This window comes from Ictalurus furcatus, chromosome 24 (genome assembly GCF_023375685.1).
Source record: "Ictalurus furcatus strain D&B chromosome 24, Billie_1.0, whole genome shotgun sequence".
Classification (NCBI taxonomy): domain Eukaryota; kingdom Metazoa; phylum Chordata; class Actinopteri; order Siluriformes; family Ictaluridae; genus Ictalurus; species Ictalurus furcatus.
In genome coordinates, this window is record NC_071278.1 from 19,652,561 (window position 1) to 19,677,033 (window position 24,473).

The 24,473-nt window shown below is 39.4% G+C and overlaps 1 protein-coding gene across 1 annotated transcript in view; it reads right to left on the minus strand.

Moving 5' to 3' along the window:
- The window catches only part of tshz1 (teashirt zinc finger homeobox 1), a 49,112-nt gene extending 37,029 nt beyond the window's left edge, over positions 1-12,083 (minus strand). The window contains exons 1-2 of the mRNA XM_053612596.1: positions 11,837-12,083; positions 9,174-9,849 (exon numbers count right to left, since the gene is read on the minus strand). Of these exons, the coding sequence (XP_053468571.1) occupies positions 9,174-9,213 (40 nt within the window). The 5' untranslated portion in view covers positions 9,214-9,849; positions 11,837-12,083. The remainder of the gene's footprint in view (positions 1-9,173; positions 9,850-11,836) is intronic.
- Positions 12,084-24,473: the final 12,390 nt, after the last annotated feature.

The following is a 24,473-nucleotide window of genomic DNA, read 5'->3' on the forward strand; positions in this document are numbered from 1 at the left end:
AGAAATGTTAACCGTCTCCTCAGAAAAAAAAAGTCAACAATGTAAACAACTGGATGTTTTTCGTCGTTAAATAACAACACATTTTTACATCTGTGGAGTGTACAAGTCCCTGTGTAAGTTGTTTCTACAGAAACCGCTCATGTATTAAAGCAAGCACTTTAATGTAAACCTGTGATTTGCCTTGCTGTCAGAGGGGCATTTCTAGAAAATGAATCAACACCTTCTTGACCAATCAGATTTGAGAATTCAGCAGCGCTGTGGTTTAATAAACTGATGTTATGAGGTTAAAGTTTAAAGTATCCTGAACGTGTTTCCACGTATTTTCATCACGCGATTAAAAAGCGACGTACTGTGCTGTCCTAACACCTGGGTGTGTTAGCAGCAGGCTTATAACACACTTCTTTCCATCAGCATCCATCTACTGGCTGCGTCAGATAGGGCTGTATTTCACATCCCACACGTTCATGGCTGTGTGTGTGTGTGTGTGTGTGTGTGTGTGTGTGTGTGTGTGTGTTTGGGGTGGGGGAACTAAAGAGGCCTGTCTGTATTATGGCCACTCATGATGGAGGGTCTAACCGGGTTGCTAACACCGTGCACTAAGATTGTTCTAGACCTCAGGGCCTCGGAGGAAACATATATCCACCTGGCAACAGGGTTGCGAGAGTGTGTGTGTGTGTGTATGTGTGTGTGTGTGTGTGTTTTCGGGTAGATCTAATCACGGGCTAATAACAGCACAGTAGGAGTCGTTGGCCCTCGTAAATCAATGTGCAAAATAATTGCTAATACACTGGTTATCGATTGGCGCTTGGGCGGCTCATTTTGCGAAGGCCGGGGCGAAGAACTAACACAGTGACAAGGGTAAAGTGTTATTTCTGCGGCGCAGAGACAGCTGGGCCGCGCGGACGACTAGGGCACACCGTAATTCTTAATTGACACCTGTCAGGATAATGACTGCAGGCCCAGCTGCTGCGCGAGAATTTCTCTCCACTTCTGTTCATCTGTCAGCTCTAATACCTTTCCGAATGCCACTCCTTTATTCTCGCTCTCTGGCTCTTATTTTAGGCCCCATTCATTCTCTCTCCCTCTCTCTCTCTTTCTCTTTCTCACCGTCTCCACTCTCTCATCGAACTAAAATAGCTGAAAGCTTCTGTTTAAGGATACGAGTTAAGAGGCTGCAACAAAGTACTTTCTCTCACTTTCATCTTGGCCTTTTGTATGTCGCAGGATATTTGGAGTAGGAAGAACGGGGGGCGAGGAACACAGAGTCCCAGGACGGCACTTCCACGAGTTTGAGGAGGCGTTACAACGTGTTTACTGAACATCATCAAAAGGTTTACTTCCATTTCATGTTCATCTGTCGAAGCCAATGTGTATGAGGCTGTTAGCATGGAAGCAATGATACAAAATCTTTCCATCGTGACAACAGTGTGTGTGTGTGTGTGTGTGTGTGTGTGTGTGTGTGTGTGTGTGTGTGTGTGCGCGCACTGCGAAATGCTGGTTTCATCCTTCGCAGGTCAGTAAGCTCATCGTTCTGAGCCAGAGACTCAACACATCAAAAGCTGGACCCCGTGACGCGGTTTAAAGGACGGAGCAGATCTCGAATTGCGCAGATGTGCGAGGAACGCCGATTATCTGCTAGTGTGCTTGCTCGAGTGCTCGAGTTTTCTCCTCGCTGTATAAGCTAGTAAACATCCACATCACCACTTCCCTTCTCCGTGAGGGTGACAAAACGAGAGAACAGAGGAGAGCAGCACAGGACTTAGAGGAGTGAGAGGAGTGAGACGACGTCCCATGGGTTCACGCTGACCTCTGCGTACTCCCCAAGCTCCCAAACTCTCATTACCGGGGCAGGACTTCAGCTTTTCTCTCTTTTGTCCCCCGCCCCCCCACCCCCCAACCCCCACTCCCTCCCATTCTGTCTTCGCTCTGACTCACTGCAGACCAAATTAGCTGAGAAATGAAACATACGGGATCAAAACAGACAGACTGAGAGATGGAGAAAGAAAGAGAGTGAGAGGGACAGAGGGAGAGATAAAATGCAGCTGGCCTCTTTGATAGCTCGAGTTCCCATAATACCGTGCTGCAAGCTTCCACTGGTGTTAAGCTACCTCCTCGCTGTTCCGCATATTCTGATCGGGATGTTGAGTAATTACACACACACACACACACACACACACACACACACACACACACACACATTCAGTGTCCACACTACACATTCATATGATTGATGTTCAACGTAATGTTTATTTTTCAAAATGTCATCACTATTCGAGAAGATGCACCGAGATACGCAGCATATTTTAGCTAGCATTCGTGGTTTGTGTTTGTGAAGACAGCACAAGGACTTCGAATTTGGACAAAACTAATGCAGTGTCATGCGTGTCCTTGTCAAAGAACGCATAATAATCTCATAATCTCATAATTCTGTTCCTCAAGCAAATGTTAAATGAAAGTTCACTTGAATGAAGGATAATTGATTAGTAACATGTTACAGTATTTTATTATCATTATTATTATTACTGTATCACATCGCTGTTGAATTCTTACTCTGATTGGTCGGAAGGTGTTGAATAATATTCTACAACAGCAGCTCAGTATAGTTTGCGCTGCAAGACAAATCACAGGTTTATACAGTATTGATGCACTCGTTCTAATGCGTTATCATCAAAGCAGACACTCCACATTGTTAAAAATATATAAATAACATGTAATTGTTGACATGGTGAAGTTTTCTGTGAAGCTGAAGACTCCTTTTTAGAAGGAGTCTCCAGTGCCAGTTTTCCAACATGGTAACAGCACAAATCGTTTTTTTTTTTTTTTTGTCTTGTTAATGTAAAGAGCGGGGGGGGGGGGGGGGGGGTCGGGGAGTATAAAAAATGTAGTGATAACTTGTTTTGTGGCTGTTTCAAAAACTATAAATGGATTAAAAAAAAGTATGACGTCCTTTAATAAATTAAAAAATGTAACCATTGCCAAATTGCCAAACTGTATAAGAGAAAAAAACACTTCAGGTGTGCTGTTACAGGAAATTAATCAACTTCAGGATGGGAACATTAACCTGGGAACCTGTCATTGTTTACTTTCCAATAACAGCACAACCTGTGGTGTCTTATTCTTTATATACGATAGTGTCATGACAACGTTGACCCATGTGACTAGTCACAGGGCTGTTTCCCATCATACTGTAATAACAAAAATAATATTTATATCCTGATAAATGACATCACAATATAGATATCATGGATGTTGTCAATACTTTTAAACCGCTCACAGTAACAGTGATTTACTTTCTTCAAAAGCGTTACGCTGTGTTCACAACATAATCATAATCATGTTTTAATTTCATGTTCGACTGCCGAAAATGCCTACAGTGGTATAGTATTGTAAAGTAGTATAGTAATGTAGTATTGTAGGCATGGTAACAGTAGGGTGGGGTGCCGTGACGATATAATGTATCGTTACAACACCATATGTTTGTTTTCCCTCCTTTTGCACATCATTTACTTATTATTTGTTTACATAATCTGTAAACGATGTTATAAAAAAAAGTCACTACACTCTTACGTACTTTTTAATTAGTTAATTAATTCGGACCTAAACATGGACCTAAAGATCAAACCTAAATATCACAACGTGTATTGTGTGTATTGCATTTACTTCAAGTATCGTGATATGATTTTTTAAACCATACTGCAAACCCCCAGTCTAATGGTTTGGTATTTATCACAGTATGAACATTACATATAACCACAACCCCAGTTCTCTCTCTCTCTCTCTCTCTCTCTCTCTCTCTCTCTCTCTCTCACACACACACACACACACACACACACACACACACAGGAGTCTGGAGACCTCTAATTCGGTCTGGGACAAGACGGCGAGTTGACATAACTTATGTGGAAACTAAAAACTCCCAATTGTATAAAAGCTCATTATGCTGTGAGCGAGCTCTATTGCACCGCAGCTCTGCATGCAGTCATACCCCTGATGTACGGGAAACCCAAACATATTTTCATTTCGATCTGTGCTTTTCTCCATAAAACCTGTCATCTATCTTCATTACTCAACTCAACCTCGGCAAGCGGCTCGTCGCTCCCGACCGCCCCGACAACTGCATACTCTTTGATTTCCTATAGTCCACCCGCTTTGATCTTGCAAATGCAAATTAAACTATTGCTTTTGAGTGCTGGGCCTAAACATGAATATCGACTGAAGAGGTCAATGTCACCTGTTAATGACAGCAGGCTTGATTCACGGTTACATTATACATTACAGCCTTGCTGCATGCCGATCACTCAGGCTTTTCATGTAATAAACTAGGAATCTATGAAAAACACGGGAAAAGTGGAAAAAGTACAGACATGCGAGTACATTTTATTTAATGTACATTGCCTTTCACTAATATTGGCACCCTTGGTAAATATGAGCGAAAAAGGCTGTGGAAAATTCTCTTTATTGTTTAACCTTTTGCTCTTTTGTTAAAAAATTTCCCCAAAATACTCTGCTCTCATGGATATCAAACAATTGCAAACACAACACAGGTTTATAAAAAAATATATATATCTTTGTTAAATATAGATGTGCAACAATTATTGGCACGCCAATGAATTCATATGAGAAAAATATATTTGAAGTATATTCCCATTCATATTTTACATTTTTTAGAACACCCGGGTGACTAGGAACAGGAAATTGTTCAACCATGACTTCCTGTTTCACAGGGGAATAAATATGGGGTAGCACATAGGCCAAATTCCCTAAGTCATTCATAACAACGGGTAAGAGCGAGGAATATAGCTGTGATGTGCAGTAAAAGGTTGTTGAGCTTCACACAATGAGAAGTGTCTATAAGAAAATAGCACAAGCGTTGAAAATGCCCATTTCCACCATCAGGGCAATAAATAAGAAGTTCCAGTCAACTGGAAATGTTATGAATCAATTGGACGTGTGTCTATATCGTCTCAACGCACTCTGAAGAGGACGGTTCGAGTGGACAAAACATCTCCAAGGATCACAGCTGGAGAACTGCAGATGTTAGTTGTGTCTTGGGGTCAGAAAGTCTCCAAAACTACAATCTGAAGTCACCTACATCACCACAAGCTGTTTGGAAGGGTTTCAAGGAACAAGCCTCTACTCTCATCCAAAAACATACTCGAGCGTCTTCAGTGTGCCGACACGACTGGAACTTCAAATGGGATCGGGTTCTATGGGCAGATGAAACCAGAATAGAGCTTTTTGGTAATAAACACCAGAGGTGCTTTTGGTGCACACAGAGAGGTAGCCATATGGAAAAGTACCTCATGGCCACGGTTAAATATGGAGGAGGATCTTTAATGTTTCGGGGCTGTTTTTCTGCCAGAGGAACTGGACATTTTGTTAGGATACATGGCATCATGGACTCTATCAAATATCAACAGATATTAAATGAAAACCTGACTGCCTCTGCCAGAAAGCTTCAAATGGGCCGTGGTTGGATCTTCCAGCAGGACAATGATCCAAAACATCATCAACATCAACACAGAAACGGTTTACTGACCACAAAATCAAGGTCCTGCCATGACCATCCCAGTCCCCTGACCTGAACCCCATAGAAAACCTGTGGGGTGAACTGAAGAGGAGAGTCCACCAGCGTGGACCATGAGATTTGAAGGATCTGGAGAGATTCTGTATGGAGGAACGGTCTCAGATCCCTCGCCATGTATTCTCCAAACTCACCAGGCGTTATAGGAGAAGACTCGGAGCTGTTATCTTGGCAAAGGGAGCTAGCACAAAGTATTGACTAAAAGGTGCCAATAATTGTTGCACACCTATATTTAACCTATATTTTTTTGATAAACCTGTGTTGTGTTTAAAATTGTTTGATATCCATGACAGCAGACTATTTTTGTGTATTTCTTGAACAAAAGATCAAACGGTTAAACAAAAAAGACAATTTTTCACAGCCGTCTTTGCTCATATTCACCGAGGGTGCCAATATTAATGGATTAATGGAGGCCACTGTAATAAATAATTTCTTTTCTTTTCCCTCCTTTAAAAATGTGTATTAAACTGATTTGTATCCATGTACTGTGTAATTTAAAAATATTTTGTAAGAGTAATTACGATTATGAGAGTAAGCCAAGGTCAGCATAAACAAGTGTGATCCTTTACGGGTGAGCACTGCACACTCTGTAGGGAATAGCAATGCTCACACTACACACACACACACACACACACACATGCACAAAAACACAGCAGGAGCTATCTGTCTATCTGTTTATCTCCTTCATCTGATCCAAAAAAAAAAGAGATTAGAAACATATCTTCAATTAAACAGCACTACTGCAGCCACGATAAATACAAAATTACTCAACGACACACAAAATCCATGTACACACAAAAGCACAGCTACATAAACAACTCTGTCTTTAATCCTCTCCTGAGATTCCTCTAACCAAGCATAATCGCTAAAAGAGTGGTGTGTTTGAAAAAAGTAGTGCACTTGGTTAAGAAGGAGTGCTCAGGGTTTGAGACCCAGGCAGCACGTTCAATAACATACAGGATGGTGGTGATTTAACACCCAGAGATAATGGTGGTGTGTTGACTAAGCACTGCATCTGATTGGGCGAGAGAGTCTGCGGGCCCAGCGGTGCGGTTAAGAGCCAGGATTACCAAGGTCATTAAGCAGCATCGCTGCCGTGACGTGATTAGTCAGGTAGCAAAGTCCATTTGTCACCTGCGCCAGAAAATTGAGTTAATGCGGCACTACGGGCTATGGGAACTGTATAATATCAACTTGATTACATCAAGGCAGCTGCCGAGCTGACACCTAGCCGAATTTGTCAGCTTTAATCGTTAGGCGCTGTCACAAATCCATCAGAAGCTCAGATAATTAGGGCCCCTATCTAACGAAAGCAGCAGACGAACTATTAGCTTTTTTTTTTTTTCCCTGATAATTAAGAAGCCTTTCGTCTTCAGCGAAGGGCCGAGTTTAATGACTCCCTGTGCTGGTTCAAAAACTGTGGCTCCTCGCTGCTTATTTGTCTGGACCTATTCTCAAGCGCCCTGATTTAACCACAGAAAAAAAAAAACAAGCGTACATTTTCAGACCTCATGAGACACGGACTGTTTGAGGTTTTCGAATTAAAGTGAATCTCACACGGTTATGTTTGTGCCCATATATAAGCCAGGACTGTGAAAAAAAAAAAAATATATATATATATATATATATATATAAATAAATAATAATGAAATAAAATGCAGTGCAGTCAATTTTTTGGGAGTCCATCTACCATGGAGGAGACTTCAAAAGGCTTCGAATGTAAATACAGACTTTCGCTCTCCTGTGCTGCTGCTCTGGCTCTGCGCTCGATATGGGAGGCCTGCATGTGTACGCTTCAGAGGAAAGGCAGCAAATCGAAACGAATGGCTGCAGCAGGCCGACACACTCGGCTCCCACTGCACCAACACGACCGGAGCGACGGGCCGAGCGGGGATAATGATTCTGACCAGAAGAGAAAAGAAAAAAAAAAACAACAACACGAGGCTGTAACTGTGAATAAAGCACACCGAGACTGTCTGGAACGGAGGAGGAGCGGAAACAGGACACAGCCGTGTGCCTCAGTCCTCCATAATGAACGCTAAAGTAGTCACGAATCACAGCACGATAACTTTAAAAAAAAATGATGCTCTTTTAAGACTTCCTTTCACTCTTCTCGTTCTCACCTCAAGGTTACACGGACTATTTCGGGTATCCCTGTTTGTTTTGGTTTCGATTGTGCAGAGTGTCATGCCGTGGGATTGATGGAAAACCGGGCCTGCCAAATTCTGATTGACCATAACAGCCAATGATGCATATGGCTGTCAAAAGACAGACAATTAAATCAATATTCACTGCAGGCAGGGGGGTTTGATGGCTTGTTTTTTTTTTTTTAGGTACAACCTGCCAGGTCACATTACCAGCTGCCATCTCACCTCGGAGAGTCTTTAAACTCTTAATGACAGTCTCTCTTTGACTCAGCCAGGTTCGGGAAATAAAATAAAAAATAAAAATCCATTTCACACTGATGCGCCTCAAGTTAGGAGTATGAAATTAAGCCTAGTAAGGACAGGCATGTGCCTAAACGTCAGCGCTTCACTTTAATACCGAGTAGGGTCTCGTGTAACTCAGCTATGCGGTGTCACTGATTTTCGTCTCGTAATTCGGATTTCTGGGCCTAAGTACTACCGAGACGTGTTTTCCTGAATCCTCGTTGTCAATGCTATTCCATCAGAGGGAGCTCTCGTTTCCAAGGGGGGACAGACCTGTCTGTCTCAGAGGAAGGACACGTCCACTGCTAGGCAACTGTCCACTTAGACGAAGCTTCAAAACAAACACTAGGAACAGAAAGTCAGATTAGTAGTAACGAAAGACCGAAGAACTGATTTCGCACGCCGCCTGTTAACAGACAACAATCCATTTCATCCAAAAATGCATTATTATTCATTAAAAAGTCTGTATCTTCTATAAACAAAGAAATGGATGATTTAGTGATAGGACACACCCTGGTTACCTCCTCTCTCTCTCTCTCTCTCTCTCTCTCTCTGCTTCATTTCTATCTGAGATTACAAGAAAAAAGTCCAAGAATGCCTCCCCCTCTTTTCTTTTCTCTCCTCTCCGCCTCATCAGCGGGGGCAAAAGTTGTCCTGCGTGTCCAGGCTCGGGGAAGCGCGCATGCGCGTTTCCATGGTGAATGATTCACTTGATGGTTATCGGGAATGAATAGATCAAAGGCGGCCACGTGACAGGCGATCAATCAAGCATCAAATCCAGGAAGGCAACTACACAGGAGTGCAGAAAACTCTGGAAAAGTGCATTTTATTGTCGGGGGGGGGGGGGGGGCACGATTAGATTCGCATTTTTAACATAGTTTTTAAAACACACACACACACACACACACACACACAAAAAGTTTCTGATTTCAATCCGTATTCACTTTGCCGCTGGATGTAGATCATATACAAGACCGAAAGCATTTGCTTGTAGTAACATGCTTATAGTGTGATTACAGTGAACTCTGTGCGGCCTGTGAGATGCAACTGATATGTTTTGAAACGTTGATGTTTTACAAGCAAACACTTGAACGCATGCGTTCGGTGTGTATGTGTGTGTGTGTGTGTGTGTGCGTGTGTGTGTGTGTGAAAGGGCTTACCTGAAGATCGCCTCGGCGCTTGCTGCTTTCTCCGCGGCATGCTCTTCTCCAACTCTCTCCACTTGACTTTTCATACAGAATCGAAATGCAGGTGACGACAAAAAAAAAAGAAAGGAAATTAAAAAAAGGTCAATCTTGTTCTCGGTCCTTTCTTTTTAACAACCCGGGTCAGGATGTTAGGTTTAATTTCGCATCTGGAGATCTCCTTTATTCTTTTTTTTTTTTTTTTTTTTTGAGTCACTCAGTTGATTTGAAAGTCTCAGCTCGCAGTGTTGCCCAGTTTTTTAATTCTTTATCAAAAAAAAAAGAAGAAGAAGAAGAAGAAAGCAAAGCTTGTTGATGGATCAATCTGTAAACTGCTGCGAAACTGAAGGTAGGACAGTTCACGGCCAGAGCCGTTTGTTGACTCGGTGCATTAGCGGTATCTCCGGTGTCGGTGTGTAACGGCGCACAGCTCGGTCACTGCTGAACAGACGCTCCGTCCATTTCTCCCTGATCGTCCTCGAGCGCGACGTTTCACCGGGACAGCAGTAAAGAAAAGGGAGGAAACTTCCACACACACACACACACCAAAAAAAAAAACCCAACGCAAAAACAACACCCAGTCCGACTGTATTTCCGTCCGTCTCGGCGCTCGTCCCTGGGAGGAGGGCGGCTCAGGATCAGGCTCAGGCTCCTGCACTCGGAGAAAAGACAAGACGGGGACGCGGTTAACGTCAGTCAGTCAGCGGGAACGGCTCGCGCGCGCGGTTTTGGAGGAGCTTTCAGCGTTCAGCTTCCACACGTTGCCTCCGGTATTCACAAACGAGTGTCCGTGCATGCTCGGCCGACATGTGGACAGCTGATCTCGGGCGTGATAAACAAGATTGCAAAAAGAAAGAGAGAGAGAGAGAAATCTAGCCAGGTGCTCTTCCGAAAAGAAGAAGAAGAAGAAGAAAAAAAAAAGCAACTAATTGGTGAAAGTACCGGGAGCGAAACGGTGAGGCTCGAGGCTTCGGCTGGTCGCTGGAGATAAAATATATATATATATATAAGGATCGCACGTTGAAGACGGGAGAGCGTTTCAGACAGTCTCAACTGATAGACAGACGCATCGAGTTGCCTTTCCTGCTCCTCTACACTCCACCCCTCCAGGAGCGTCACTCTGACAGTGAAATCCGAGCTGTCAATCTTTTTAATTGCTCTGTTTTTTTTCTCTCTCCTCTTTCCTCCTCCCGCACAGGGTCGACTGGAGTAAAAAAGGGAAGCTGATTGTTTTGGTTTTTTTGGTTTTTTTTTTGTTTGTTTTTTCTTCTTTCGGAAAACGGATCATATAATAATAATAATAATAATAATAATAATAACAATAATAAACGTCTTTTTTTTATCCTAACGTGTGACTATAACATTCACGCGCGTCTAGTGACATCTCAATGGAAGAAACGGAAAAAAAAAAGACAAGTAGTACTTCACGCGCTTCACTTCACGCACTTCACTTCACGCGCTTCACTTCACTTCACGCACGCTCAAACGCAAGAAGTTTACTGTTTGCAGCATGACGCACTGGTAGGTGTGATCTCTTTTTTTCCAGTTGAAAGTATACTCATTTCATGTTTGCTGCTGAGAAATCTTACTTCACATCACACTTATGATCTGATGACTTTCTCCTTCATCTCTTTGATCGTGCCGCGTGTTTATTATAAGGACGCGGAAAACTTTCACGCCCACAAAACGACCGACTTATGATCCAGTGTTGCGTTTGTGAACACATTATTTGATCATTTCGTGTGGGTTTTTTTTTTCTCTCTCTCCTTTTTTTTGTGTAAAGAACGCGTGGGAAGTTGCAGGATGATTCGTTGCACCTTACTAGGAAGTGAAGCACTTTGCACGGGAAGGGGAGGGACTCCGGGAAATAAGTTCACTGGCCACGTCTGAGAGCGCGTGCTAAATAGTATGGGGTGGAAAGAAAAAAAAAGTACGCTACTGAGCAGCGTGCACACTATTTAATACGCAAAGTATGCACGGCTGCTTGTTAATTAGGCTGCTTATTCCATTGTAATACATGCATAAACTACGTGACGTCTTCCTTGCATTAGCCTATAAAGTGAAGACTGGTTATAAAGCGTTATAACTCAGCAGCACTTTGCTGAGACGAACAAAAGGAGAACTTTTCTTTTCGTTTTTCTTTCTTTCTTCCTTTCTATTTTTCTAGTCGTCGACTCATCACCCATTCTTTTTGAAGTCGATATTGGGGCTGGGTTTGATGTTTTAAGTGATGTTTTTGTAAGGAGGGGTTGGCCTTGAAAGCGCCTGGCGGACGATGCACCTTCCTTCCAGCGGATTTTTAAATAGTCTTCCTTGCGGCGGCTGAGGGGAGCACGCGTGCTTCACACACACACACACACACGCACACACACACACAGAGAGAGAGAGAGAGAGAGAGAGAGAAGAGGATGCTGCTAGCGATCACATGCACGCGAACACCGGACTCATCTATAAGGTATGTATTACAGCGCTCTTGTTTCCGAATTGCAGTGCCTTATAATAAGTGTAACTTCGCTCGCGCGCAGTTGCGGTAACACACATACACACGCACGCGCGCGCGCGTCCATTACGGCGCCTCTAACATGATATACACAATCATGCCAAACCGATTCTTTAGGTGTGGAAAGCGGTCTGCTTACCTTTTATGGAGCAGCGCATCCTTGAGATATTTGCCAGCTGCGCGTTTTACGCTCTTCGCCTGGCAGGCAGAGGCGAATAATAATGCGGAAATATTTCCAAGTTCCGCCCCAGCATCTGTCCATCTATCCACCCATCCATCCACCCATCCATCCGCCCATCCCCGCGTCTCGCGCGAATCTGCCTGTCGCCTGTCGTTGATGCGTCTTACGTCACCGAGCTGCCATCAGAAACTCGTACAAGGGGAAGCGGGACACACACACACACACACACGCCTCAGCATACAACCGGAACGTTGCAACAACAAAAAAAATCTTCCAGCGCGTGGTCGAGTATTGAATATATGCGTTTTGTTGTTGTTGTTGTTGTTGTTTTCTCTCTCTCTCTCTCTCTCTCTCTCTCTCGCGATTCGTAGGCTAGAACAAAATAGTGAAAAAAGAAACAATTTCGTCCTTATTTGAAATACAGTAAGACTGATTTGAAGCATTGGTCTCACTGCACGCACTCTCAGTGTATAAAAAGTGCACTAACGTGGAGTGTTAAGGAAAATAGCCTACTGCTACTAAACAGCACGGTGACTATACAAGGCTCTGCGCTTTATAGGAACTTTATTTACATATAAACCAACCTCTGAAATAAATAACAGCCTACAGAACCTGACCTGAAGAACATCAGGAGCTAAATGTATCCATACACAACCTTTGAATGACCTTTTTATTTTAACTAATGTAGGCTATATTAAATAATTCTACTCGCGTATTATTAGCCTACTATTATTACTACTATTACTATTATTAATAACTTACAACAATCTCACAATCATTTTTTTTACCCTCGAGAATATGATGACCTATATGCGTTAATTAACTTTTTGTGCAAAAACAATAGAAGGGATGTGGCTTTAAAGTCTCACTTTATTTCTCCCGAATCAGTAAAGATGGTCAGAGTTAGTGTGTGTGTGTGTGTGTGAGAGAGAGAGAGAGAGAGAGAGAGAGAGAGAACTCCTCAGGTAAACCACAAGACCACTCTCGCTTTTACGCACAAGTAAACCTGAGTACACACACACACACACACACACACACACACACAGAGAGAGAGAGAGAGAGAGAGAGAGAGAGTCAATCTGTGTATCGATTTAGTACAAAAGACACATGTGGCCTAAGGAGAAAGTTGCTGCGTTTATAGGTGCGCATCTGATTTGCGCATATTTTAATCACTTGGGCTGCGTCCCAAATCCGCACCAAACAATGAGTTAAAAATAGACTAACGCCACATGCACTAGTTATATTAGTATTTTTGTCATACAGTAGTGTAGTGTGAGGATTTGGGACGTAGTCTGCGCTGAAGTTCATCCTCTGAATCATGGGTAAAATCCAGACATTTTGTTTTGGCCATTTGGCTTTTTGTAAGTTTTTTTTTTTTTTTTTTTCTTTTCCATCCGCCATTTTGATATGATAAACCGAACTTATCAGGAAAGTGATTAAAAACAGTGCAGTCAAATGTGTCTTTTCAATCGTGTTGTGGACTATTAGAGTAATTATTAGTCTTTAACACAATTATTAATGAGCAAACACACTCAGGACGCATGCAAACAAAAATATATAAACAGTTTCTCTTTATTCACCAGATGGATTATAGGTTATAACAGATTTTTGCCAGATAAGCTAAGTAAGCATGTGCATGTCTGAGTGTGTGAGGAAGAGAGAGCAAACAGGAGAGATGCATTTTTCTGTGTCTCTGTCCACCTGTGACTATTTTCAGGCACACAATATTATGTAGAAAATCTTATTTTTGCTTTTAGGCTCCTGCACATCTGGATTTTTACCTCTGAGACAGACTTCAGTACATAAGGCTTTATTGGACATTGAAACTTAAATTCTAATAATGAAAAAAAAACAATAAAGCTTAATAAATAAAGCATAATAGAGCTTTTTAAAAAGAGTGCAAAATGTAAATCTAGGTATATTGATTATGAAGAGTTTTAATACTAATATGTTAGTGTTTGTGAGAGGTTGTGACACGACTAAACTCATCTGCGTCAATTATTATTCATAACAGCGTGCAACATCGTCACGTATACATGAATCGACAGGTTTACAGCTTGCTAATCATTCGTCATTTATTCATTTTCCATATTTTCACTCTGTAGTTCTGTAGAACTCTTCTTCTTTTGTTCTGTGGCGTATCTGCGTTTCCATTTTCACACAAACTCTCAGGCTGTGTCGATGACTAACACAAGGTTATTGCTCTTACCTATTAAGTCTAAGGTAGCTGGTGCAGGGATTGGACGTGAAGCACGAGGAGATTCAGGGTGTCCATCTCCGAATGAGATTTTCCTGCACGGATCGTCACATTAGATCAACATTATTATCCGAAATTGCTTGCGAGCTATACGGCGCCATCGTGCATGTCCATAGACACGTCAAAATCTAAAGATCTGAGCATACCATAGAACAGTGTTGTTTTTATTTCTCTGTGTGGGTGGAGAACCTTTGGAGCCTTTTCCAACGACACCGTTTTCTCTTCTGAAAGGAAAAAGAAGCAATTTTTTTTCTTTCTAAAACAACACAGCTTTTAGGTATTTGTGAATTTCTGTTGTTCTTGTTGGAAAGCTGTGTTAAGACTTTACTCATGATATATTTGTGGATGTAAAACAAAGCATCTACACAGATGTGCAAAAAAAAATAGCCAAACTGAAACATCTGTACCATTCTGTGAAGGTTAAACAAGACTGTATATGTCATTTCACCCCATGCTTCACTCACACGGAGATGAAAAGGTTCTTGATCTCCTTTAAGACTTACTAAATCTAATGTCTAATATTTTCATTTTATAGGTGATGACATCATCGTTGAGAACATAGTCAGAGGTCCTCATGCTTATACGATGATTATTACTTAAAAGACACTTACCTATACTTTTAATATTCATGTAAAATATTGTACTGGACTACATTGTTTATTTTTGCACTACAGAATGTTATATTATTAATATATGTATATATGTGGTACGGTTGCCAAACTGGGATATCAGACAACAGGAAAAAGAGTTTAATCATGGATATATTAGGTGTAATTTATGATATTGCATTACAGCAGTTTTACTCAACGTGCTAGCGTTTATAGTGAAGTCATTATTCGCACTGTTAGTACAACTGTATGAGAACCGCTAGAGCAAAAACAACATTTCCTCTCAGGCTATTTTCTAAAAAAGATCAGGGTTTCTGTGTTTAGCGTGATCTGTACTCAGGCACGTTGGAATAATCTTTGTACTACGAAGCATTTGGGGCACAGAACCTTGTACACTAGGGTACTACTAGCTGAATACTATATAACATACTCACCGTTTTATACTATAGTATAGCTATTTAGTAGAAATGGCATGATACCACTTTTCATTTTTCGATACCGATACTCAAACCTTGAATATCAGCCAATACTAATATCCATGATATTATTTTTTTTTTTAACTACTAAGCATTAAAGTGTGTTTTTTTTTTTTTTTAAATTTCACACACAAAAATCACTTACACTGTAAATATAATAAAGCATATACATATAAGTATACATATACTCTAATCAATGCAAACAAAGGAAAAACTGATCAAGTCGCTTTATATGTAAACATTTCCAGTTCCACGAATAAATTTATTTTCCAAATTCAAGTCCAAGCTTTGCCATTTGTTACACAATCTGATATGATTCGATACACTGGGTATTGGATCAGTGCCATTTGTACTATTTATGTAAAATATATAAATATGTTTATATCTTTTTTTCAAAGCCATACCAAATAGCAAAACCGTTTTAGACCTACGTGGTGTACAGCATTAGTATATACAGTACAGTACGTATTTCATTTGTTTTAATAGCCTTGGGTGGAACATGGAATTAAATATTAAACATTTCATAAATATTTTTATGATGATGTATTTGATGTAAGCAAATAAAATAAAAAGGAATTCATTCCTTAGTATATTGAGTATAATAAAATTCAATAAAGATCAATAAAGTACTCTCTATTTTGCAGCTTAAAGAATTCTACATCATAGTGCATCTATATACCAGCTTGGGTCACATGGGACCGAAATACCTCACTGTTACTTCTTGATATACTTGATTCATGCACTTTTTGAACACGATAGATTTGAAAAAAAGTTATTCTATAATGTACAACATGTTCAAACTTCAGTCAAAGTTGGGCCAAATGAGTTTCATTGTCTCATTGACAGGCTGAATCTAAGGATATATGATAAAGAAGAAAACAATAAAGAGCAGGCTTATGACGTGTGGTGAGGACTAGCTGAAAATCCATCAGATAAGGGAGCATAATTAAAATGTCAGCCTGCTCAGAAGAACGAGTCAGTATGTGACCCATCACAGCTTTACATAACTCATTTCTCCTGTAGTTTAACTAAGTACTGATGAAGAAAATCCAAAGTCCTTCCAGCACACAAACTCAAAGTCTTTGCCGCATTACACTTTCATCTCTTCCAGAAAACACAGAAGAAGTTAATATACTGTTGAATATACTGAAAGGGGCATGTCATGAACACGAGCACATTTTAAGTATTGTTAATCCATGTTCTTAACTGTCCAAAGGTAAAAGAGTTGCGTATTAAGTGTTGTTGGTGTGTTTAGCATGATCTGCTTTAGGCCATGTTGTAATTGTCTTTGTACTACAAGGCACTTGGGACACAGAGGCCTGTACACTAGTGTATTCCTACCTATATATCATACTACCTGCTTCCGTAATAAATTTCATTATTCATAATTCAGCGCAGTTCACATTGTTTGCAGTGCTCGTGTAGTCAAATGACTCATAAAACAGCTGCAGCAGTACAAAATTCTAATTATTTCTTCAGAGAAGCTGCTAGAATCTTAAATCTTACATTTTTCAAAAGTACAGCATTAAATAATATGTGAAGTTAGTAATTAGATGCACTGGTATATCAGCAAGCATGATAGCCAGTTTGTAAGCATGATAGTATGTTTATTATCATTCTGACCATCATGCATATTAACTAAAATAGAAATAGAAGTCTATATATATATTATATATATATATATATATATATATATATATATATATATATATATATATATATATATGGTGGTTCAACTGTATTATTATTATTATTATTGTTGTATTTGTCAGTATTATTTGATCTTTGATATACATGTATAAGTATATATTTCATTTATTTTAATCACACTGGGTGAGGAATGAAAATGAATATTTCATAAAATACAGAAAATCATATATATTAGAATGGTGATCTGATTTGTTTTCTTTGCTTGCACAGCTAATAAAGGACTTTGGCTTCTCTTGAAACTTTGCACACTACACATATACTGTATGTATATCTGAACCCTATAATGAACCCCGGTATACTCGCACTATTATTATGTTATGCAGTACCACTAATATCAATAATATCCAAAAGAATATATCTGTTCACAACTTCCAGATGTGGCATGTCATTTGAATTTCTTACTAGCTGTATTTGCTGAAAACTATAGAACACTGCTTAAGCATCCAATTAATTACAAAATATTCGATATTGATTGAAAATATCTTTATAAATCATATATTCATTGGAAAGTTTCAGTTTAAATAAGTTTACTTCAGAAACTTGTGGTAGTAAACAGCATAATAATCTGTCATGCAATACCACAAGTAATAATGTCCAAAAGGCCAAAAAAATATTTCCAGATGTGGCATGTCATTTTTAATTGCCTACTAAATCTACTAGATGCATTTCTACATTATTTATATTCTAACAGCTAGGAGCAGTTTTAACAATTATGGTTTATTTAATGTTTTTTAAAGTGTGTGTATATATATATATATATATATATATATATATATATATATATATATATATATATATATATATATATAATACCAGTTTTTCTAGTCTTATAAATTAGTATTTGCAGTGCTCATGTGCTCATGTAGTGAAGTGTCATACTAAACAGCTGCAGCAGTATAAATATCAGATTTTTTTCCTCTTTAGAGAAGCTGCTAGAATATTTCACTGTTTTTCCGAAAGCACAGCATTGAATAATCTATATGTGAAGTTGTAACTAGATGCCCTGATATACCAGCAAGTGTGATAGCGAGTTGTATGTTTATTATAGTGTGCATATAGAGTTTTTTTCTAATTTCACACATATAATGAGGACATGAATAGATACGAAATGTGTGTATCACTCTCAGTTTTGTGCTTTAAAAAAAAAAAAGTCGGCCATTGCAGCTGACCTGTGGGTCGTGTTCTCTGTACAGACTGCTGTTTTATGTGATACATGTGTTATATATATATATATATATATATATATATATATTTACTGTTTTTATTTAGCATTTTTCATGCATTTTTTCATGAATATTGTATGGTGACTAATTAAAGATACATGCTTTAAACATATAATTGCTCTCCTGTGCTTTGATTTCCTTCATGGCTTTTTAAAGCAAATAGTTCTACATGATTGAATTATGACACCTGTCGGCCTGCTCATTCAAATCATGTGGCAGGACCGCAATGCAGATCCAATGTTGTGCATGCTGAGATGCTTTTCTGCTCACCATGGTTGTAAAGAGTGGTTATTCGAGTTACCGTAACCTTCTTGTGGTCTTGATCAAGTCTGGCCTTTCTCCTCTCACCTCTCCCATGTTTTTTGTTTTGCGCACCATTCTTGGTAAACTTTACAGACTGTTGTGTGAGTTGGGTCAGCAGTTTCTGAAATAATCAAAACAACCTGTACTGCCACATTCAAAGTCACTAAGTCCCTTTTATTCTTCATTCTGATTTCTAAAATGAACAGTCATCTGTATTTGCTTGATTATTTGCATTGCACTGCTGCCACATGATTGGCTCATACACCCGTACAGGAGTTACTATTAAATGACCAATGAGTGTATATGATCATTCAGAATTCAGAACACACTGTAGAAGTGTGCTGTGTGTGTGAACCAGATTTCCTGTTTTCCTACATGTCCTTTTCCTGCATAGCTAAACAAGCTGGACACTATGCTCAGCTTATGATCAGCTCCTGGAACGCATCTGGAGTTAAGCGGCATATTTACCATCTGAGAACATGGTCATTCTGTGTGAGCGTGCTCTTAACGCACGTTTACATCATTTGTTTGCTTAGAGACATGCAAAATCTGCTACAATTAGCATTTTTTTGAGCCATTAAGAAGGAGCTAGTAGCCCTGAAACATTTGCCTGTGTCATTACCACAAGGTGCATAAAGCTTTGACTGGATACAAAGGGAAATGTGCAATATAACACACATCTTGTGGAACTTTCTAGAGGTCCTAGATGCATGTAGTAATGCTTTATATATGTGTGTGACTTTCAAAGTATTAGGCTTTGCATTGAACTGCAATTGTATCTGAATTATGAAGACAAAAACAGATATATATATATATATATATATATATTGGGAGTTCATTATTTAACCGAGAAAATACTAAGAAACAATTGTACATATACCCAATTAACAGCTAGATGTTTTTTTGTTGTTGTTGTTGTTTTTTTGTTTGTTTTTTTAAAGCAGGCACGATATACAATAAAAAAAGCACACACACAACTAGATTTAAGATTAAACTGTATATATATTTATAAATGTGTATATATGACCACATGGACATATCTAAAGTGTGATTTTGCAAATACATGAATGCATGTTTGTGGAATTTTGTAAGCCATTTATTTACAATTTTACATTAAAATTTACATTTAAATTCCATTTGTGTTTGGCTTTCTGATGGTAATTTTTTAAATAATTATATAACTGAAAATGATGACTTATGTACCGGCCTTCTATATTTTCCACTAATCCCCTAGCAGCGTTATCAGATGACAACATATTTGTAGGAAAAAAGGCATAAAAACACATTACTAAACCTTTTAAATTGAATGCTATCACATGATACAGTACAGTTGCATGCAAAAAGTAGCCTCACCCATTTTATTAAAAAATATATATTTATTTGCAAAATAATGGAATTCTGAGAAGTTAAAATTAAATGTGAGTGAGCTACAATTCAAAATATGAGTTAAAATCAACCAAAAAATATTGCTGGTAAAAAAAACAAAACAAGACATAAACCTCTTGATCTAGACCTGATTTGCACTGTATGAGTGTTTATCTCTCAGAGTTATAATATATACATATAACAGGAACAATGGAGGACAAATATTACAACTGAGAGGATACTATTGCCAATCACAGGACATGGAAGAATGATTATTTTATATATATATATATATATATATATATATATATATATAAAGGCAAACAGTGGGCATAAAAGGTTTTTTGTTTCATTATCTATAACTATCACTATCTATAATTTCACACATACACTCTTTGACCAACATTATTAGTTGTGATAATTAAAATAATATCTATGAAACCTAACACATTAAATTTGTTCCTATACATTGCAATATTTTGACCCTAAAAGGATGCAAATTTTTGCTCTTGAACGTACATTACTACCCGAAATCAGTTTTTGTTTAAACGTTTTCTTAATATCAGATGGCTTTCAACGTTTTAGAAAGTAACTGTCCTCATTAGATAAACGTACTGAAAGCAGTAATGATGATAAAAAGGCCTCGTGCTATAAATGTACAAACAAGAATGGGATATTTCCCAGCCCTAAATATTAACATGCTACAATTTAAGATCACAGGCATACGCACAACACCCTTCTCCTTATATGGGCATGCAGAGGAAGAAAACAGGCTGATATATTGCTTTTTCAGCCCCAGATATAGCCCGAGGGCAGCAGTGGAAGCTCTTCGTGTAGCAAAGGAAAGAAAGATCACCTAAATATTCCCGTGGTACTGAAGAACTGCTGCTCCTCTCATATGTCTCATATGTGTGTATATATGTATATATATATATATATATATATATATATATATACATATATACACATACACACACACACACACACACACACACACACATATATATATATATATAGATCTGTGTGAATATGCATACATTTATGCAAATTTATAAGGGATTTATTTTAAGATTTCTATTAAAACCTTTTTTTTTAAAAAAAAATTGGAATTATTTTGTAAATGTAAATTGTAATCATTACAATGTGTTCTGTGGAGCAAGCTTCTACATCTTTGTAAATCAAAGGAGATTTCATTTTTCAAGAAAAAGCCAATCTATACATTAAAAAAAACCCAAACATTTTAAATGAAATACATTGAATGCTATTGGATTATATACAGGTGATTGCAAAAGTTTGCATCCCCCATGGTTGTGGAATGGGGAAAATAAAAATATACCTTTTTTTTTTATTGACAATTTGTTTCTGCAACAATAGAATACGTAAAGAGAGTGAAGAGAAATAAAGATCACCTCCATATTCTCATGGTCCTGGAGAATTGTTTATCCACTCGTGTATAAATCTAGTTTTATTCAAAAGGCCATATATATGTGATCGTTTCCTTTCAGAATCCTCTTCCGTGCTCATAATTATTATAATTTTGTGCAGCTCTATTATAAACTTGGAAGCGATCGATACGATTTAAGCACCAACATGGAGAGTCCCACTAGAATTATTGCTAGTAGGTGAATGCTTAAGCCTCCTGCATAGCGCTGTTCTGAAGAGAGGGAGCTAAAATTAGCCGACACTCTGGCTTCGCTGAACACCATTAAGCAGTGAAAGGGCTGTTTTTATAGGAGTTAGTTTATGGAGGCACCGGAGTGCTCGCACCGTCTCAGCCAAGCCTCCCTCCTCACATCCAGCGAATCCTCGCCCTCGCTGCCAGAAATAGGAGCTTCACACTGACTCAGATAAACGCCTTTTATACGCCTCGTGCCTTTGATCAGAGAGCACGGTCAGGCCGAGCCACCCAGGCCGCCGGAGCTGGTCCAAAAGCAGGCAGGAACATGAACACGGATGCTGTCCTCCTCAATGTGGCTCCTCTGTGTTTTTACTCAAGGTTACACTCAGGAAATCGGAGTCAGGCGGGCACGAATGCCTCAGACGAGTCTGCCAATTCTCACCCCTTGTTTTTTTCTTTCTTTTAGTAGTTACTTAGAATTTCAACCATTTCTCAGCTCATTTTATCTCCACTGCTCCCACTCTCTCTCTCTCTCTCTCTCTCTCTTTCTCTCTCTCTCTCTCACACACACACACACACACACACACACACACATCTGACCCAAGTGCAATTACAAAAATGGTACTAAAGCTAATTCATCACACTCATTTAATCACACTGACAACGCTGTCGGTTGACTAGGTGACATTCCTCAAAATCTGTTTTTAAAACCCCATATGAAAGATTTCCTGTTCTATTCAGCACACACATACGTATACATACACACACACACACACACACACACACACACACACACACCCCACGCACCCCACCCCCGAGTTAACATGTCTCCTTGCGGCTATGGGAGTTCTCGAGTGCACGTTCCCTCCATTGCACTGCGTTTAGGGGGTGAGTGTTAAACCAGCACGAGCTCGAGGAGGAGCTGTCTCGCCGTACTGCATTAATCAAAGGAAATGACAACACGCCCGTCCGTGACGACAGCCGCCGCTCACCTCCCCGCTTCTGCCCTAACTGAGGAGGTGGAGGGAGGCATAACTTTATTAATCAGCTCTCCTGATTAATTGTTATAAAGTGTCACCCATAAATTTTCTTACGATTTAATAATCCTGGCGGAAGACTGAGATGCTCCCCCTTACTCTACCCTTACCCCTACCCCATACCCCTACCCCTACCCCTGATTCTGATTTGCGTTTTTATTGAAGGCTGGAAAGAGCAACGGTTTGCTGATTTCTGCGAAGCAGGATCTCAGTGGCCGGTTTTTCTATTCCTGTCATACATGAAATACAATTATCATCGTAATCTATTTTTAAAACTCCTCATAACAGGCACACACAAACACACACACACACACACACACTCATACTCAGAGGCAACGTATAGACGAGTCACAGCCGATAAGCTCCTTCATCCATTTTACCTGATCATTCTTTTTTTTTTATCCATCAGCTCATTAAGTTGTTTTTAAAACTGAGGATTATATTAGATGCTTGGGCTCGGCTGCTTTTTATATTAAAACATAAATCACCTTATAATCAATCAGTTAGAGACAATGTTGAAACAAATCAGCGCTATCATTATTTCCAGGAGAAACGTCATTAATATGATTTTTATCTGCGATAGCGGGGGACACGATGAGAACGGTTACATATTTTAAAGGATCATTTCAAGTGACCTCATCCATGCAATAGAACATTTTTGTAATACTGTTTCGTTTGTTTTGTTCTTCTGTCGAGAAAACACAGCCACAAAACGTCTAACAGCTTTGCTTTTGCGGCAAGGTAAATGTTTGACAGTTGACATAAACTTATACAGCATTGTATTGAGGCATGCAGCGCTAATGAAGTCTCGCCGTTCTCAAACATAGCTCATGAAATGAACACAACATATTTGCTGTGAAATGTTCAGATGTAATGCAACTGGCAAGTGAGATACACTTTGATGCAAGTGATACACCATTGATGTATAGCTCATTCTTGCTATGTGAAATGCCAATTCTCAACAATGAGGTACACTAAAGAGATGTTTTTATGTCGAGTTATGTTATCAGTAGCATGTGTGTCATCACCATGGACCAGAATTTGAACGCATTATCCTGTAAGGAGAACGAAACCACAAACGGGATACTGTTATTGGAAATATATTGTAGTTGGACATCTAAGGGCAGTATTTGAATACTGTCAGTAAACAAATATGTCACTGCTTAATGCAAATTCATTACCACTCAGTGAAAGTATTCTCTGTAAGAATAGTCAGCGACTGTATTTCAAAAGTCAATATTCATCAACATGTGGGGAAAGTTCAGAGTATTCAGAGTCGGGTTATGCAGCTGCTTATGTTGATTGCCTGAGTGGCCCATTCGGATTATTAAAATGACCTGCGTGTCTTTCATGGCTTGCACCTTTGGGGTTGGGGGTTCGAATCCCGCCTCTGCCCTGTGTGCATGGAGTTTGCATGTTCTCCACGTGCTTCGGGGGTTTCCTCTGGGTACTCGGGTTTCTGGGATAGGCTCCAGGCTCCCCGCGAACCTGTGTAGGATAAGTGTTATGGAAAATGGATGGATGGATGGAGGGAGATCTCCAAGATGGGGTTTTTAAACAACCTATAGACCATCACATTTAAACACAATCACATGCCTTGAAAATACATATTTTTCACAGGTTACTAACACTAAAACATCTGCCCTTAGGCTTTCATGAGTTCAGAGTAAACAGGGTTTCTATTCTCAGTACAGGACAAATGTGTCAGAATTATTGACACTGACAATCTCTATATGTGGATAGAGATTAGAACGAAAATACACCAGAGTATTCCTTATATATGTTTTGTAGTCCATGTTCAACCAATTAACCAGAAAACTAGACTTTGAATCCACACCCACTGCCAGGAGCCCCAGACCAATTTGTAAATGTCCTGTCAGACAGTGTCATAGTCTGGACAGGTGCATTGAGTGACTGCAGGGCAGGAGGAGGCTGAGGATGGACAGGCGCTCTCCCTCCCCTCATTCTCTCACTCTGCCATGGTCAAGGACACAGAGA